At 48.9% G+C, this 19,049-nt stretch overlaps 1 protein-coding gene across 4 annotated transcripts in view; it reads left to right on the top strand.

Moving 5' to 3' along the window:
* NFYC (nuclear transcription factor Y subunit gamma) overlaps window positions 1–10,239 on the top strand; it is a gene marked incomplete at its 5' end in the record, with an annotated part of 30,389 nt that extends 20,150 nt beyond the window's left edge. For all 4 annotated transcript variants that reach the window (XM_079697825.1, XM_079697827.1, XM_079697828.1 and 1 more), the window contains 4 exons: window positions 2,262–2,420; window positions 5,922–6,029; window positions 8,500–8,559; window positions 9,829–10,239. In XM_079697825.1, the coding sequence (XP_079553951.1) occupies window positions 2,262–2,420; window positions 5,922–6,029; window positions 8,500–8,559; window positions 9,829–9,948 (447 nt within the window). In that variant the 3' untranslated portion in view covers window positions 9,949–10,239. The remainder of the gene's footprint in view (window positions 1–2,261; window positions 2,421–5,921; window positions 6,030–8,499; window positions 8,560–9,828) is intronic.
* Window positions 10,240–19,049: the final 8,810 nt, after the last annotated feature.

The following is a 19,049-nucleotide window of genomic DNA, read 5'->3' on the forward strand; positions in this document are numbered from 1 at the left end:
GAGAGGGCACAGCACGAGCAAAGGCTTGGAGATGAGAAAGAGCACAGGGAAAATGGTAGGAGGGGAGGGTACAGTCAGCATAGCGGAACGTCTAGGCAAGTTGAAAAGATAGGCAGAGGACACATCCCAAACAGCCATGTGTATTCTAGTAAGGAGCTGGGTTTACCTAAAGAAAAAAAGGTTGGGACAGGGGTAGATTTAAATATCAATTATGATTTTAGGATTTATTCCCTGCCCATTTTCTTATCCATGTAACGGAAATTTATTGAGTGCTTGCTCTTTGCAAGACACAGTGTTAGGCAGACGGGGTTTAAAGATGACCACAGCCCAGTCCCTGCCTCAAGGCATCCACTGCACCATGATGCCTGAGGGACCTTCTTTGGCTAATGCTTGTACCTCTGCAGTGGTGAGAGCTTTACCTGCCAAAGGCTTATCCCTGTACAGAGCAAACTTCAAGGGAGTCTGCCAAGAGCTGGCTCTGATTGGCTGACCATTCTAAGAAGCTCGTGGCTGTTGTGCCCCGACAGCAGGGCATGCCATCCGTGATTTGACATCTGCCAGGCTAACACGAGCCCTCGTTTTCCTGAAATGATTTAGAAATACCTTGGAAATCCTCTTGGGAAAATTGAGGTGGTAGTACAGTGATGAGTTGGCAGTATGCATTTTTTTTTAGTCAGCGAGAATTTCACCTACCTCTTCTTTGCCACCCCAGACTTGCTCAGCTTGGAGCTGATAAGGCTTGTGAGGGCGGTGAAGTTGGTTCTTCCCAGCATCTCCTGTTGTTTCGCTGTCTGGCTGGTTCAGGGTGGCCTTGTGCTGTGTCGCACCTCCCTAGACCTACAGGAATTGTTGTTTCAAATTGAGTTCAGATACCTTTGCAGGACCAATACATATTAAAATTGGAAGAAAAGCATATTTTGTTAAAGTGAATCCTGTGTTTTCTGTCATAAAATTGGAAACATTTATTACTGGAGGTTTGGGGAACAGGCTGAGTTGGAAATCATGGTGTGAGTATAGGAGGTGTTTACTGTTGACCTAACCCACTGCATGTATTGCCCTCTGTCATCTTTCTTCCCTACCCTCCTGCAGTTTGTAGTAATTTCTCCTTACCTAGTAATCCCCTGAGTCCCATCTACAGTTCTCAGAACATATCCCCTTCCCTTGTAACTTTAGATGCAGAGTAGACCTGTGCAGTCAGAAAGTGAGAGCATCAGAATAACAGCATCGATTGAAGCCCAGGATTCATTAAGACTCTCAGAGTTGTCTTAAGAGGTGATTCTTAATTCAGAGTGGGGAGAAATCATATCCAAAGTGAGGGGTTGGGGTGCAGGTGTGGTTAAAAGGCTCCACTAGCACCGCCGCCAGATGAACAAGATATGCTGGGATCTGTAGTGGTCACATCTAGGGCTAAAGTTTTGAGATTAAAAGAAATGACTGATCCTTTTGACAGTTTGAATCTGCTGTCTCTCAAAGGAGCAAGTTTCATTGGGCAGTGCTCTAAGTGTGTGTGAAACACAGAATCTTCATATACATTAGACAGAAATTCCTTAAAGCTGCGATTCCTGTTTCTAGAAAGTTAGAAGTCTGGCTTTATTAAATTCCGTTACTTGCGGGTAGCCTCAGTTAAGGTCCAGGTCTTAACAGTGTCCAGGTCTTAAGGGTGTTTGCCTCCCCCGTGGGAAGCAGTGCTGTGATCCAGAGCAGCCGGCTGGCCAGAGTGGGCTGGAGTCGCTCTGCTGCTTGAATGGGGGTGAAAGCCAGTGTGCCCTTTATGTTTCTTCCAGTGTCCTGCATGCCTGAGAAGGAGCCCAGGGTCCTGAGCTTAGTTAACCCATGCTGACCCCACTTTCCATTTAGTTTGCCCTCTAAACTCACCTGCTCCAGACTTGACTACAGCCATGTCTCAGGCAAATTATCGTGGTTGCTTTTGATGCTCTTGTACTGTATGTGCCTTTCTATCATTGAAGGGGCTGTGAAGAGTTGAAACGTTTGAAGCATAGAGGTATTTGGGACCGAGGCAAATATTCTGTACTCTGAGTCTAAAAATCCGTTTGGCCTTCCTGTCTTCTATTTTGGAGAGTGACTTGAACAGTGCTCTGAGCCCAAAGGCTTCTGTAGGTTGAGTATTGTTAGTGTTGCGATGAGGTCAGGCGTTCATGGAGGGGGTTTGCTCCTGGTTAACTGCTCATTATTAACCCCTTGGTAGGCCTAATGGCTCTGGGCTGGAGCTCAGTCAGCTTTCTCATGACTCTTCCTTCCAGACCACACCCGTGACCATGCAGGTTGGAGAAGGTCAGCAGGTGCAGATTGTCCAGGCCCAGCCGCAGGGTCAGGCCCAGCAGGCCCAGAGTGGCACTGGGCAGACCATGCAGGTGATGCAGCAGATCATTACGAACACAGGAGAGATCCAGCAGATCCCGGTAAGTCCTGCCCTGCCTTAAGGTCTGCGTGGCACTTTGCTCAACAGTATAACAGGAAATAGTTAAAGATTTTACACACACACACACACATGTACGCACACTTTGTTATAAACCTATATTCCCATTACCCCAAACCACAACTTGCTTCACTGTATACACCCTGCTTTCCTTTAATCCAGGTTCGGGCTCACCACGATGGGGCAGCTCCTCTCCGCTTCCCCTCACTCGGCCTACGCAGAGAAATCATTGTAACCACTATTCTGTGCCAAGGCCCAAAGGCCCTGTGAGGCAGTCCTAGTCCTGTCTTTTGATTTGCAGAGAATAAGAGGGAGGTGTATAGAGAAGGCCATAAATACACTTGTTGCATATTCATGAGTCAGTTCCCACGGGAGCCTGCAGCAAAGTGTATTTTTGGCTTTCATTTAACTTATCCATTCCTTCACTGTGGACTGCTACTTCCTGTGTGCCTTGAGGGATTTCATTTCTTAGATTTGCTGGCTTTTTCACTTGTACTTGTTCTTTGGTGGAAAAAAAAGAAAAAAAAAAGGTCCTGTCTTAACACTTGCCATGTATTCATTGGTCAATTTGCCACAAAAAAATGTGGAAAATGAGTGACCTGGAGCAGGCCTGTTCCTGCCCCTTGCCCTTCCTATTGTAAATGAAATGTAGGCAGATACAGAAACTCACCTGGACTTGGTTAACAACTAACTTCCTTTTTGAAGAAAGTTCAGAAACTTTCCTCAACTCTGTTTTGGGGACTGTTCTTCTTAACAGAGTAATAGGCCAGGAGAAAGCTTAGGAAAGGAGTGTGTGCATCCCTCTGTTTATCTCTTTCCTTTTCATCTCTCTCTCTCTCCCCCTCCCCCCCATCCCCCGCTCCATCTCCCTTCCCCCCTCCCTTTCCTTCCCCCATGGGGTGGGGCTGGGGGTGGTGGCGCCACACACACACACACACCCATCAATTCCAGATTCCTTGCAGCCACCAGCCCATGACGTCTCTCATAAATGGTTCTCATTTTTGCATGTGAGGGCACCAAAACAAGTTCAGCTAAGCCAGAGAAGAGTTCACACTTTGTAGTAACTTTTTTTAAAAATAAATTTATTTTATTTATTTATTGTTTTTGGCTGCATTGGGTCTTTGTTGCTGCGCATGGGCTTTTCTCTGATTGTGGAGAGCGGGGGCTACTCTTCGTCGAGGTGCACGAGTTTCTCATTGCGGTGGCTCTCCCGTTGCGGAGCACAGGCTCTAGGCACGTGGGCTTCAGTAGTTGTGGTTCGCGGGCTCTAGAGCGCAGGCTCAGTAGTTGTGGCACACGGGCTTAGTTGCTCTGCAGCATGTGGGATCTTCCCAGACCAGGGCTCGAACCCGTGTCCCCTGCATTGGCAGGCGGACTCCCAACCACTGCACCACCAGGGAAGCCCTGTAGTAACTTTAACTTGAGTCTTTTAAAGCCTCTGGGGCACAGAAGACTTGTTGCAGAATTTAGGACCTGGTCTTCACTGTATACCTTCTACAGGAGTCTCCATTTCTAAACTCACCAGAGTGCTCGTATTAGTGATGACCTTTATGAAGGAAGCTTTGCTCCTCTTTTGAAAGCCCAGGGGGTAGGATTCTTTGCTCTGTAATTTTAAAAAGGTGTGAGGGTCCCCAGGCCTACCCTTGTGGTAGAGGACTGAAGGGCAGAGCATCACCAGTACCTAAACACAAGCCTGAAAGAAGAGCTTGCTTCTAAGAACTGCTTGGAACTGTTTGGCTCACAGCTTTTAGTCACATTTGAGTTTCTGCAAAAGAGCTCTTCCCAGCTGGGAAATGTAAAATCCCTATGGCCAGCAGTATACCTTCCCCCACTCCTGGGACAAGGCTTCGGTCTTTCATCCCATGTTCCTTGGCAGGAGTTCTGGTGACTCCTGGGACCAGCCACCATAAGTCTTGGCAGATGAGGTTTCCCAAGCCTCCACCCAGCTGTCTTCCTCCCCATAAGCAACTTAATGTTGCCTGGAAGCCGCATTGTGGGATGTAGTGGGGAGTTTAGGCTTGGCATCACAACTTCCAGCAGCTCCTCTTAGCATGTTCTCAGGAGAGAAATGACTACAGGTTACAATACCTTGCCCTGTCTCCTTTGAACCAGATTATTAATGGGTTTAGATTTTGTGTCCCTCCATCTTGCCTTAAGCAGACAATTCTGGAACGTTCTACCAGGAACTTCAGTGTTAGTCTTTTCTTGGTGGTTCAAATCCTCATTGAGTCTGAAGTTTCAGAGAAGCAGTTTGATTTAACACTGCATGCAGAAGCTTCATCCTGTCAGCATTTTCCTCACGGAAGTAAAAGCCCCTGCAATGAAGTTGTTAGCTCTTGAAGGCAAGGGGAAATTTTGCTCCAGGACAAAGAGGCATGACTTGCCTGTTACCCTCAAGAAGCCCACCCTTACAAGAAAAGCAGGCTAGGCAGCCAGGGAGGGTGGTGTCTGGGCCTCCAGATAGAGAGAGACCAAATCTGCTGGTCCTCCTGGAGCCGCTTTCATTCCCCACATCCTGAGTGTGACTGTCCGTAGTCCTCCTTTGCTGACTGTTTTCTCTGCTGAGCCACAGTTCCTCTCACGTTGTAGCTGCCTTGGTCCTCTCCTCATCCCCATGCTCGAAGCACTAATGCTTTCATGGTACGCTGTAGCATTAAGAGCCTGAGTTAAGGCTTTTAGCACACAATTAAATGCAGCATGTGGTATTATTGTATTATCTGAGACTTAATCTTAAGCATGAGGGACTTTAAGGGCATTTTTGTAGCTTTGGTTTCCGATGATGGGGTTTTATGTGAAAGGTTTATTGATTCAGCTTCCCTTTGGGAGGTATTTGGCCAGAAGCTAGTGCTGAACACCAAGGATCCTAAAAGTCCCACAGACCCCTATTAGTCCTGGCTCTCGGGGACAGAGATAGTAAAGCGGGCCAGCTTTCTCTTCCAAGATGTGCAGCATGGGGCTGGGCAGTCCTAGGGCTGTGGTGCGGAGTGATGGCCACCTGCTTTGGGCTCCTGGCAGACTCTGGGGCTCTTCTCAGTATTAGATCAGCCGTCCCGGGGACAGGGGTGCGGAAGGGTGGAGACGGAGGGGAGAAAGGCCCCACACTTAAGGTATAAGCGTTCCGATAATGTCAGACAGTCTTTGGCATCAAATCTTAACATAAACTGTGAGCAAATAGCTAAGAGCCAGTGAATGTTGAGGGTCCAGCCGTGCTGTCCTCACATATATGACAAGATCCTCTGGGAATTTTTCCCCAAGTCCATTCAAGGAACATATTCTCTTTTGTGTTGTGTGACTTACGGGGTAGAGATATTATGGTTTTGCTTGTTTGGGTTTCTGTTAAAAAGAAACTTTTCAGGGTCAGCCTTTCTGGAGGGGTCGGGGTGGGGACGGGTAGGGGACAGTCACCATTTCTTGTCATGGAAAGTTTGCTTGTTTGAGGTTGCATTCAGTCTCCGGTGGTTTGTTTGTCTCTGCCCCTGCCTAGGTGCAGCTGAATGCCGGCCAGCTGCAGTATATTCGCTTAGCCCAGCCTGTATCAGGCACCCAGGTTGTACAGGGACAGATCCAGACGCTTGCCACCAATGCTCAACAGGTATGTGCTGCAGAGATTCAGGGCTTGAGTTGGGAACCAGCTGGAGCTGGCTTCTGACAAAGGAGTGCTCAGCACACAACTCTCGCCACCTCATCCTTCAGCAAGAGCCGCCTCCACCCCCCGCACGTCTGTTCTGCACCCCAAGGGACAGATGGGGTTTATCGGAGGATCGGATTCAAAGTGTGTCTCTTACCATCGTGCTCTTGAGCGACAAGGAAACTCAAGGCAGGGGAAGCCTCAAGGATGCTTGAAGAAAGCCCGATGTGTGTGTGCGCAGGTCTGACTGGAGGAAGCTTTCTGACAGACTGCCTCATTGTCAGGCTGAGTTTCCATCTTTAAACCTGATGACTGTTGTGATCTGGCACCTCCTGTGCCCTTTGGAAAGCTACTTAGGTTTTTACTTCTACCTTCTCATGCACCCCTAACCAGAGACTGCCCTCCTCATCTCCTCTCATGCCCTGAGATATTGAAGGCTGAGCCACAGGTGCCGAGGGGGCTGCCTCCCTGGGCTTGGGGATTGGGGGATGTGGGTATTATTTGCAGGGGACGGGGGATGCTGGACAAGGGGAGGCATTGTTAATCAATTCTTTTTGCCTCAGACCCAAAAAAAGAAGCAATTGTTAAAGAGCTGGACTCGTCTGGCCCAATTGCATTTCTGGTGATGTATCTATTGACAGTGGTGACAGAGCTGAGTTTGTAGAGCAGGTCTCCAAAGATCTCATTTGGGAAAATACGAGGAATGAGCCAAAAGCAGGGCTTCGAGTTCCATATAGCCTCTGGGATCTTTAAAGGCCCACTCTAAACCCATTCCTTGGCTTGTATAACGATTTGGGCTTTTCCCTAATTTCCTGGGGCTCATTGACATGGAATCAGATCTCAAGATTGGTCCCACCCTTTAGTGTACCCCTCTTTTTTTTTTCTTTTTTTTTAAACTTGTAAGATTCTAGCCTGGGATCCAGAAACTTTCTATGGCACAGGGTGGGAGGAAGTGAGAAGAAGAGTTCTTGGTTCCCCAGAGGTCAGTTTTGAGACCAGGAACTAAAGCCAGAAAGTGGGGAAAGTTGGGTGTATAGAGAGGAAGGAGTGAAGCAAGAAGAGGGTGCCTGAGGACACAGTCTGTGTAACAACAGATTGTAATTATAACAACGTGGCACTTCATAGGTGCTCAGTAAACGTTTGTTGAATGAATGTTGAATGAATGTTAACATGTAAATGGAATTTAAAGGTGAACGAAACTCTTCTCAACTGATGTGAAGGGCAATCCTGCTGGCCACAGGGCACAGTTAAAACCTTCTCATCTATGACGAATGTTTTCCATTTGTCTCAGGATCATTCATTTATTCTGCAGATATTTCTTCAATACTTACTTTGCACTGGGAGATAGGCAAAACTTAGCTCCTGCCCTCAAGCAGGTGGGAGGAGAAAAACCCAAAACAAAGAACACTAGTAAGAAACCCTCATGAAGCCCTTTCATACCTGTCCCCTTGTTTTCCTCATAGTCTCATGGGTAGGCCCGATGGGTTGTTTTTGGCCATTGTGAGGACACTCGAGAAGACAGTCCTTACCTTGCAGGGTGGCTGTGATGATTCCAGGAGAAGGTACACAGAAAACATTAGCTAGTCAAATGTTCCATAGATAACATATACGCACACAAACATTGTTCAGTCTTTTTTCTAGTCTGCCAAGCTGTCTGCAGCAACTGGCATTATATGATGCGGTTCTCCATGTCTGTAAATTTCCTTTACAATGTATTCAAAATGCCCACATAAGATTTTAAGTACATGTGATAAATGTTTTCCTCACCCCCCCATCCCCCTGCCTTGGCCCAGAGGGTTGCACGTGGCCTCTCTCGGAAAAAGTACTTCATAGGTTTGCCACAAGGGCTTTCAGGGCCAAGGCCACCTGCTCGCCAGGGTGTTTCATATTCCAGTCAGATAATCTGGGTGATACGGGTTTGGTTTGGAGCCCACCTTCCAAGCATGAAAGGGACCACTCACCACTTTGCCCAGTGTTTTGCAATCTGCCTTCACTGGTTGAAAGACAGACTCTTAGGGTTTCTGCCTAAACCATAAATGTTATGCCCTGTCCTGTCAGTACCTAGGAGCTAGGTGTTTTTGTTTCACTTGAGCCTCAGGCCCCAGAATGACTTTTTTAGCAAGGGGCTGGTTTCAGTGGGGCGGGGTGTAGTTAGGTGGACATTAAGAGAGATGGTTGCAGAAGTTGTATATTGCATGCTCTGGGGTCCTCTGTGTGGTGCCAACTCTGAGTAGCTGTCTGTGCTAGGGGGTGGGGAGGGACCCTTGTTTTCCTGCTACTCATCAAGCCCCTGTTCTGTGCCAGGCCTCATTCTGGGCACTTTATGTGCATTGTCCATTTGATCTTCACGACCCTCTCCTGGCTGGTGGGCTGGTGGACTAGTGGACCAGACCCTGCAGCTGATGTACCTACTTTGCCGTCTTGATTCCTACAGATCACACAGACAGAGGTCCAGCAAGGACAGCAGCAGTTCAGCCAGTTCACGGATGGACAGGTAGGATACCCAGCCTAGGCAGGAGCAGAGGGTGAGGAGTTGTGACAGGGTAGCAGGTGGTATCTGTGGGTTTGGATGGCTAGGACAGCTGTCCCGTCATCTGTTAACAGTAAGTGGACAGAAATTGTTAAAACAACAGTCTTGCCTATCCTCTAGATTTATAGACTTGGTGGGAGTTGACAATAATCCTAGACATTATGTAGCCCCAGTCCCCGTTTTACAGATGAGTGAACTGAGCCCTGGAGGTGGGAAGTGCCTTGTCTGTGTTTGCTTAGCTGTTCATTGCAGAAGCAGGACTAGCATGCAGGTCTCCTGTTTCCTTTCTTTAAGAATAGTTTTTCTCTAAGCCATGCTCTTTTTAATCGCATGGATTAGTTGAAATGCAGAGAACATGTGACCTCTCAAGCTCTCTAGGTGCCTGGAACTCAGTAATTCTAAACTCGTGAGGAAGGGATCTTCCCTTTTCCCGCCCCCTTTCCCTTCGCACTATCTTCCCATAGACCCCTGAGGACATGATAGGATGACATGCCTAAGCCTATGTTCTCTGCTGCCCAGAAAGGAGAGGAACTGGCATCAGGACCCAACTCTGGCTTCTGCCAGCACCAGATGCCAGGCTCACATGCCAGGGCTGCTGTGGCAGGGGGTCTTAGCTTTTGGTTTCTTTTGGAAACACCTGAGAAATCATGTCCAGTTGGCCCTAACCTTCCGTAGTGGCTACGCGAGTATCTTCGCAGGTCTTCGCTGTAGTAAGCGTTTAATCCCGGGTGACCTGCCTCCCCATCAGGGCCTATGCAGGAGATGGAGATTCAGTGTAGCCTCAGCCTGAGCCAGATGTTCTAAGGAAAAGAGGAGAGAGGGTAATCCCTACTGCCCCTGCCAGCGAGGATTACTGAGTTGGGGAAATGCTGACTTCCAAGCTGCTGGTACAGTGGTTCGAATTGCTTGTGTTTGTCACAGAGGAACAGCGTGCAGCAAGCTCGAGGCTCTGAGCTAACGGGAGAGGCAGAGCCCAGAGAAGTGAAAGCCGCAGGAAATGCAACTCCCTGCACCTCTTCCCCGCCCACCACACATACCCCCTCTCACCGGGCTGGTGCCTCCTGTGTCTGCTGCTCCCAACCGCAGCAGAGCGCCACTTCCCCTCCTCCCTCTGACGCCTTGCAATGGGTGGTGGTTGAGGTATCTGGGGCCCCCAACCAACTCGAGGCCCATAGGGAGCTGCATGCCCCTCTCCCAGGGGTGACCTCACTCTCTCCTCTCCACCCCTCGCAGCAGCTCTACCAGATCCAGCAAGTCACCATGCCTGCCGGCCAGGACCTCGCCCAACCCATGTTCATCCAGTCAGCCAACCAGCCCTCCGACGGGCAGGCCCCCCAGGTGACCGGCGACTGAGGGCCTGAGCTGGCAAGGCCAAGGACACCCAACACAATTTTTGCCATACAGCCCCAGTCAATGGGCACAGCCTCCCTCCCCAGAGGACCCTGCCGACCTCAGCGCCTCCTGCAGGCTAGGACACTGGTGCACTACGCCCGACGCCTGGGGGCCGAGATTCTCCAACAGAAAGATGCAATATTTTTTATTTCCTTTTTCCCATTTTTTTCCTCCACGGAATCAATATTTCAATATGTTGAGCTGTGTGTCCAATGCTATGAAATGAACATAATAAATAACATATTTATGGCATTTTCTTGAAGAGTGTGGTTGAAGAAATATTTCTTTTGTTTTTCTTTTTTTTGGTTCTTAACTGCCACTTCTTTTAGGAGCAAATCTCCTCAGGGGTGTGTGTAATCTCCTGACTATTAGAACAGCTGCTGCCCCGGGATTTACCACCTTGCTCTGCTCTCAGGTGAAGTTAGGGGACCGTGTGTAGCTGCTTTTGCACTAGTGCTCCTCTCCCCGCGTCCCTGCTCTTGCCCCAGAGCTCTGTGGATTTGCATCAGAGGCCACGGGAACATTCCATGCATTTAATAGACTCATTTGCCAGGGGGAGTGGATGGTTTCATTCCCAAACCCTTCTCTTACAGGGACTCAAGGAGACTAGGACTTTGTGTATTTGCCCCCCACCCCCCAGTTTTAATTTAATTTAATTTAATTTTTTTTTTTTTTTTTGCGGTACGCGGGCCTCTCACTGTTGTGGCCTCTCCCGTTGCGGAGCACAGGCTCCGGACGCGCTGAGCGGCCATGGCTCACGGGCCCAGCCGCTCCGCGGCACGTGGGATCTTCCTGGACCGGGGCACGAACCCGTGTCCCCTGCATCGGCAGGCGGACTCTCAACCACTGTGCCACCAGGGAAGCCCAATTTTATTTTATTTTTAAATGCATTAAAAATTGTGCTAGTCTCTTTTGCTGCATGGACTTCAAGCTGCATGAAATGCAATCTCATTTTAGATAATTTGGAGTCTGGGTTTCTGTGTCTGGGGACATTCATGGTCCCACTTTGCTTGGGAAAGGCTTGGAAAGGTTTGTCTGCCCTCAGGTTGGGTGTCTGTGAAGGAGGGGGACACCCTTGTGAGGAGGGAGGATGTCCAAAGCAAAGGGAACTTGAGCTGCATGTCTGATTCAAATTGAGATCTTCAGCTGATTTAAAAAATGAACTTCATCAGAACGTTTGCTGCTCAGAAGTGCCTGCCTGCCTTATTTCCTGGACTCCGTATGACACGTGGGCCAGATTCAGCCTGGGTCCTTCTTGGCTGAGGGTGAAGAGAGCATCTCTCATGGAGAAAGCTTTCTCTGTCCTTAAGCAAGGACTCAAGTACATCCCTCCACTCCTGTGTCGGCACAGGCTGGCACTCTGAGCTGCCTGCTGTGGCCATGCCCATTACCAAAGGCATGGATGGCATCTACCATGGAGAGTAGCCCAAGCCCCTTGTCAGCCAGCAGGTCAGAAGGGTTCTACAGCCAGGGCTTGAAAGTGGGGAGAACAGAAGGAGCCTTCCACTTCTTCACGGCCTCTGTTGGCCGTAGAGGCCAGTGGTGAGCCGTCTTTCTTCCCCTCACCATGCCATTTACAGCTAGAATGAGGCCTGTTGTCATGGGAAGAGCAGAGAACTGGCTTCCAGGAAAAGTACTGATGTCTTCTCAGTAATATGTCATAAAGCCTTAGGCAACTCCCTTCTTTTGGGGACTCTTACGTGTGAGGCAGGGATAGGGAAGAGGCTTTAATATTCGATTATTTCAAGTCTGACCCTGATGCGCTCATAATTCCCTCACCGAATATCCCCCACTGTTAACCATGGTAAGCACTTGGACATCTGTCTCATCTGTTTCATTTTCAGTTACTTACCTAAGTGTACCTTACTCCACAAGAACAAATAAGACGGCTTGCACTGAAAACATACACACTGAAAAAATATGACAGATGAGAATTAGGAAGAATATTTTTGAGTAGGAAATCAGGATCATCGAGAACAAGAACAAATATTCTGGCTGCAAAGACCTACAGAGTTCTTAAAATTAGGTTTCACGTTCGATCCTGAGCTTCCTGACCACCAGGGCAAAAAGAGAGATGGGACCAGGTAAGAGATTCACATCTAAAAAAGATAACATTCTTTAGCAAAAGCAAAGATTTTCCTAGCTGTAAGGTTTTGGATACATGGTACCCCTCCAGTGTCATCAAGGTAGATGAAACAGGTGTTAACTGTCACCATGAGAAGTCAGGTCTGCCCCCTTCATTCTAGCCCTGGACTTTTCTCTGAAGGGGCTCATCTGGCCTTCCCCACTGTCCTGTACCCAAACACGGCTCAGTGAGACATGCAGGTAATTCACTGACAGCACGTGCCCAGCCCCACCTGGAGAGGATTCAAGAGAGCGCTTGTGAATGAGAAGCACCTGTGAATGAGAAGCACCGAGAAGGGAGGCTGGGCTCAGGAAAGGCAGAAGCTCAGCTCTTTTCATTTCCTGGCTAACCTCTCATATTGAGGTCACTGCACAGTCCCACCTTGCTGCTCTTCCTCCCATTCCTGAAAACCCAAGCATAATTGAAATTTCAGACCAGTCAGTGGGTCCCCATTTTCCTGCAGACTTCCATTCTTATTTTGGGGATGTTTCGATCAGTTGCCTTACTGAACACGTTCCCTTTAAATTTCCCCGCCAGCAGGGCCCATGCGGGTGTAAACAAACACTTTGGTGCTGCCCAAGAGAGCCCCTATCTAATACCCAGCACGATCCCCTTACATCCGGAGCACTCTTAAACATTTTTCCTAGCACTTGCAGCATCTGTCCTCCCAATGATCTTCACAATGACCCTGCAAGGGGAGACAGGAAGAGGGATGGTGATCCCTGTGTTACAGATGGAGACATAGGAGCCCCAGTGAAGTGCAGTGACTTGCCCAAGGTCACTCCATGAATAGGGGTAGAGCTGAAACCAAAACATTGGTCTCCTGACCCCCTGTGCATACATAGTTGCTTTCTGGCCAAAGGTGGTGCGCATGCGCGCGCGCGCGCGCGTGCGTGCGTGCGTGCGTGCGTGCGTGTGTGTGTGTGTGTGTGTGAGAGAGAGAGAGAGAGAGAGAGAGAGAGGGCTTTATAAATATGAACTGTCTCCTTTCGCTCTGCCTCCCCAAACCCACTGGCCCAGCCTTGAGTATACGTGGAATAAATAGAGCAATTAGGTCTGGTCTGTGGACAGCTGGTGGTTGGGATAACTTTCCCAGAAGGCGATGCTGTGGGCTGGAGGCCCCTGGGATTATGAACAGACCACCTGGCCAGCCTCCTTACTGCTTAATTCTGCTGAGACCACAAGGGGGCAGCATGTAGCACTCGCCCAAATCTGGGAGGTGCCCTGTCCCACCCTTATTCCAACTTCAGACAACTCTAGGAACTATGGGGTATGACTGTCCCCTTTCTCAGTGGGTACTAGATCTTTGATACTAGATCTTTAACCCCTTTCCTGATAAGACCCTTAACTTTTGAAGGGAGGGGTCTTCCTGGGGCAACAGCGAGGGCTGGAAACACTATCCTCTCCAGAGTATTACATCAGGGTAGGTGGTTAGATTTTAATAAGGAGACTTTTTGACAGCCCTTCTTATCTCCCCAGCTTTGTGTCTTTCCACTCTTCCTCCCCCCTGCACTCTATATTCCTGTCACACTCAATTACTCACTGGTCCCTGAACTCACCTCCATGTTTTCAACTGGCCCCAACACCTGGATGTCCTTTTACTTCCTTTTCCACTTATTGATCTCCTATACATACATCAAGGCCCAGTTTAAATGGCCCTTGCTGAGAAACTTCTAACTCCTAGGACAGAGTTAGCGAAGACTTCTTTGATGCTCTCACAGCAACTTCTACAGCCTCTATTATTAGTGCTCATATACACAGTCATTCAACAAATGTTTCTTTGGCACTTTCTGTGTTTCAGACATTGTTGTGGACATTGTGAAGACAGCTGGAAACAAGCCAGATGAGGTTTGGGTTATATTGAGCTTATATTGGGTTGGGAGCAGGGGGAGAGGTGGGAGTGGGGAGGGGAGAGACAGACAACAAACACAAGACCAGTTAGGCTCTGAACAGTCTGTTCGAACTTTCTGGTTTTGGCTGTCTTCCTCACTGATGGTCCTCCAGTTCAGGGTCATCTCCATGCTTCCAGAGCCCAGCTCAGGGCCTGGCACCAAGAGAATGACAGTAACTGATGAGTGAGTTAACAAACACGAACTCTTCCCTGAAGATGGGGCCTCCAACACTGCACACATTCCTACTGCTGCTCATTGGCTCTCACTGTCACTTTTTTGTTGGGAACAGTTTTCTACTGAGCACTGATGATATGCTAGGCAGGAGTAGTCGATGGAGATTATTCTTTTAAGAAATTTCTGTGTAGGAAAATACATCTAAAGCTAGATGGATTATCTCATTTCATCTTCACATCCTCATTAGGTAGGTATCCTGCTCATTAGTGAGAAACTGAGGCTCAAAGAGTTTAAGAAATTACCCAAGGGCACCAGCTGGTTGAGTGGAGCCAGATGCTCCAAGAAGTCTCCCGCCCCAGGCAGCTCAGCCCCACTGGTCTCGCCCCCTCTGATAAGTGATTCTTTTCCTACAGAGAATGAAAGTCCTCGCCCCCCAACTCCTGCATAGGGACCTAGCTTTTGTCCCATTGCTCACTGACCTCCCAGGAGGAGAGGGCCCCAGGGTAGAGGGCCAGGCAAAACCTGGTCACATGAGAAACTTGGGCCTGGCCTCCTCAAGGAGGCCTCTGAGCCAGACTGGCAGTGGTACTCCCCATCTTGGGTGCTGGGCCACTACTATGAGGGGATAAGAGGATAGCAAGGCTGGCACTCAGGAGGGGAAAACCTGAGCTGGGCCCCGGCTGAGCCAGGCTGGGCTGAGCTCCTCAGGCTGGCTGGTGCTGAAGACAGGTCCAAAACAGAGCCCAGCCTCCCTCCGCAGCCCTGAGCCACATCACCTCTCCAGCTCCCAAGCCCTTGTGCCTCTCTCTTTCAGCGAAGGTCCATGGGACAGAAGCTTTCTAAGATATTGAATGTGTCAAAACGTCTTTATTTTGCCCTTTATTTAAATGACAGTTTGGCAATGTGTGGGATTCTATGTTCACAATGATTTGCCTTCTTTGCCTATTGTCTTTTGGCATCTGTTGTTGCTGATGAGATGCTTACTGTCAATTTGTTGATGGGACCTTTGTAGATAAGCTATTTTTTCTTTCTGGTGGCTTTTAAATTTCCTCATTATTCTTGTCATTCTACATTTTGGCTACAGGGTGTCTAGATGTAGTTTTGATTTGTCTTTAAAGCTATCTTACTAGGCACTCTGTGGGCCTTTTAAATCTAGAAATTCATGTCTTATTTCTGGAAAGAGCTTAGTCACTCTTTCCAGTATCTTTTTCTGGAAGTAATAATATGTATGCTGGAGTTTCTCATTCAATCTTCTTTGTCTCTTTTCTTTCATATGTTTCACTGTTTTATTGTTCTATGCTTCATTGTGGAGGATTTCCTCAGTTATAGCTTCTAATTAACTTATTCTCTCTTCAGCTGTATTTACTAACCCATCTATTGATTTTTTGAAATGTCAGTGACGTTAATTTTCATTTCCAAAATTTCTAGATAGTTCTGTTCACACCTGTTACATGTTTCTGTATGATATCTTTCTGTTTTTGTTCTATAGATGTTATTCCTTCCTCTATCTTCTTGAAGATTTTAACTAAAACTTCCTTTCAGATTGCTCCATTATCTCTAGATCTTTAAATATGAATTCTTCCTTGAGAGAGGTGCCTCTTAAAATATTGTATTTCTTATATGTTGTGAAGTTTATCCTTGAGATAGTTAGTTTCAGCACATTTTCCTGACTGTACCCTGGGATATGGAGGCCACCCTTTGGGATGATTTCTCAGCTGTATCTGCCCAAGCCTTGTAGAAAAGCACCAGCCCCAAACTAGCTCTTATATAAGTATCTTTTGGGATTTTTATATGTCATGAATATCAGATTCTGAGTCCGCATTCCATGTGAATGGGCTTAAGGTATCCTAATCATATGGGTACTCTTTCTACCCAAAGCCAGGACCAGGCGGCTAGCAGGCAGATATTTTAGTCCTGTTTATGGCAGGCAGCACTTTCCCAGGCCCAGCTTTAAGCAGGGAGCCTACCACAGCCCTTGCCACTAGTGGGGTCTGCAAGTGTACTTCCCACCCTTCTGGAATGCTGAATCCCTCCTCAGAGGTACAGCTGCAACTCCTGCTCACCACCGGAATTCCCTCTCATTTCTGGCCCTTAGAGATTTCTCATTCTTGCCTTTGAACTTGGATACGTGTTTTTGTTTATGTTTTTAATTATCCAGCATTTATATTGTGTATCTACTATTTTAAGGAGGGACTTTAATAGGTGTTCAATCGAGTTTGACCTGGCAGGGCTTCCCTGGTGGCGCAGTGGTTAAGAATCCGCCTGACAGTGGAGGGGACACGGGTTCGAGCCCTGGTTGGGGAAGATCCCACATGCTGCGGAGCAACTAAGCCCGTGCACCACAACTACTGAGCCTGCGCTTTAGAGCCTGCGAGCCACAACTACTGAGCCCATGTGCCACAACTACTGAAGCCCACGTGCCTAGAGCCCATGCTCTGCAACAAGAGAAGCCACCACAATGAGAAGCCCATGCACTGCAACGAAGAGTAGCCCCCACTCTCCACAACTAGAGAAAGCCCGCGCACAGCAACAAAGACCCAATGCAGCCATAAATAAATAGATACGTAAATTTATTTTTTAAAAAAGTTTGACCTGGCAGTCCTGCTCTCTGGGCCTCCTAGCCCTGTCATTGAGCCCCAAGCCTCCCTTCTGAGCCCCCATTCTCCTTTCTGAACCTCTATGTCCCTTACCAAATCTCATCCCTTTTCAGAGCCCCCTTCCCTGACACTCAATCTGCCATCCCTCCTACTCACATCCTCTCCCTCGCTGAATCCTCCTCCAGGTTTCTCTGATCATGGGACCAGAGAGAAGGGAAGCTTTTTCCCATTGTACTCTCAGCAACTCAGAAAAGGCCTTCCTCCTCATTTTCCAAGGAACTCCACTGTCCCAGTGGCTCCCACTGAGGACGTGGAGCCAGCCAGCAGAGCTGCAGTAGTGTTGTCTTCTACATGGTCTTCCAGGAGTTGGGGTCATAGAGGAAGAATCCTGAAGGCAGAGGAGAAGCAGTGCAGGAAGGGATGGCTTTGACCTTCATTTCCACACCCCCTTCTCCCTCAGTGTCTCCTCCTTGTGGGCCCCCCTCCAGCCCTGAAGATCAATGGGGGTTCACTTTCACTGAGATCAGCGACACTGCTCCCTCCGCTTCCTGTGGCTCTGAGCTGACTGGCCCAGAAGGCTAGCAGGGGCTGGGCTAGGGACAGCTCAGTGGCACACCCAGATGTTGGGGAGAAACTCCTTGGGCCCCTCTAGCACCTCTACCTGCCAGGCGGCCTCAGTCTCTTGTCCTCTCTGGCCTCATTGGGAAAATGAAGCAGGTTCAATCTTTCTCTCATAATTCCTCCTGCTCTCGGTGGAGGTGGATCTCTGGAGGCCAATAATGCACGTGATGCCGACACCCATGAGAACCCTCCCTTCCAATCCCCTCCTGCTAGGAAGACTTCCCACAAGGAGAAGAGGTGCTAGGACTAGGGAATTCTCACAGCATCTCCCAGCGCCATCCGAACACACACCTGAAGGGTGATAAGATCAATGGTTTATATTTGTACAGCTCCCTGCATGGTTGTGACTTTTTCATGTATTATTGCATTTAGTCCTCCCGATAGCCAGGGAAGTTGGGGCAGAGGTGGAGTGACCAAGGTCACCAACTAGTCCAAAGGGAGAGCCACGAAGCCCAGACATAACCTGTTGTTCAGTGATCTTTCTGTCCCCGCCCCCCAACTGCTGACCTCCCTGGGTACTGGCACCTCCCACTCTTCCTGTCCTGAGCTGTCTCCTACAGAGCCCGAGCCTCTGTGGCATGCTCAGTCTCAGCCCCGGTCAGTCTCCCTGTTTCCCATCAGGCCGAACTGGACCCTCAGCACAGCATTCAAGGTCCCTTCTGTCCCCCTTGTCAAACTTGTTTTCCTACCCCATGTTCTGTAACATCCTCCCTATCCCCACACCCCACCTACACACACACACACACACACACACACACACACACACACACACACACATTCACTATAGCACAGGGGTAAAGAGCTACACTAGGCTGAGTCTCAGCCTTCTTGTCTGTAAAATGGGGGTGTGAATAGGATTACCTCAGAAGGCTGTTGGGATGCTGAAATAGAAGATGCATCCTACACAAGGCTCTGGGCCTCATTCATGGTAGCTGCAGGTATTATTGGTTGCACTTCTCTGCACCTCTCCAAGTCCTCCCTACTCTTGTCCCCAAGAAGGCTTCCTCTGCCATTGCCAGTGGAGACTTTCCCTCATCTGACTTCTAGCAACACTTAGAGCTATAAGAAAACCAAAACAGGGGCTTCCCTGGTGGCGCAGTGGTTAAGAATCCGCCTGCCGGGCTTCCCTGGTGGCACAGTGGTTGAGAATCTTCCTGCCAATGCAGGGGACATGGGTTCGAGCCCTGGTCTGGGAAGATCCCACATGCCACGGAGCAACTAGGCCCGTGAGCCACAACTACTGACCCTGCGTGTCTGGAGCCTGTGCTCCACAACAAGAGAGGCCGCGACAGTGAGAGGCCCGCGCACCACGATGAAGAGTGGCCCCCACTCGCCCCAACTAGAGAAAGCCCTCGCACAGAAACGAAGACCCAACACAGCCAAAAATAAATAAATAAATATAAATAAATTTTAAAAAAAAGGAATCCGCCTGCCAATGCAGGGGACACGGGTTTGAGCCCTGGTCCAGGAAGATCCCACACGCCACAGAGCAACTAAGCCTGTGCGCCACAACTACTGAGCCTGTGCTCTAGAGCCCGAGAGCCACAACTACTGAAGCCCGTGTGCCTAGAGCCTGTGCTCTGCAACAAGAGAAGCCACTGCAATGAGAAGCCCGCGCACCGCAGCGAAGAGTAGCCCCAGCTCGTCGCAACT

This window comes from Hyperoodon ampullatus, assembly GCF_949752795.1.
Source record: "Hyperoodon ampullatus genome assembly, chromosome: 2".
Lineage (NCBI taxonomy): Eukaryota > Metazoa > Chordata > Mammalia > Artiodactyla > Ziphiidae > Hyperoodon > Hyperoodon ampullatus.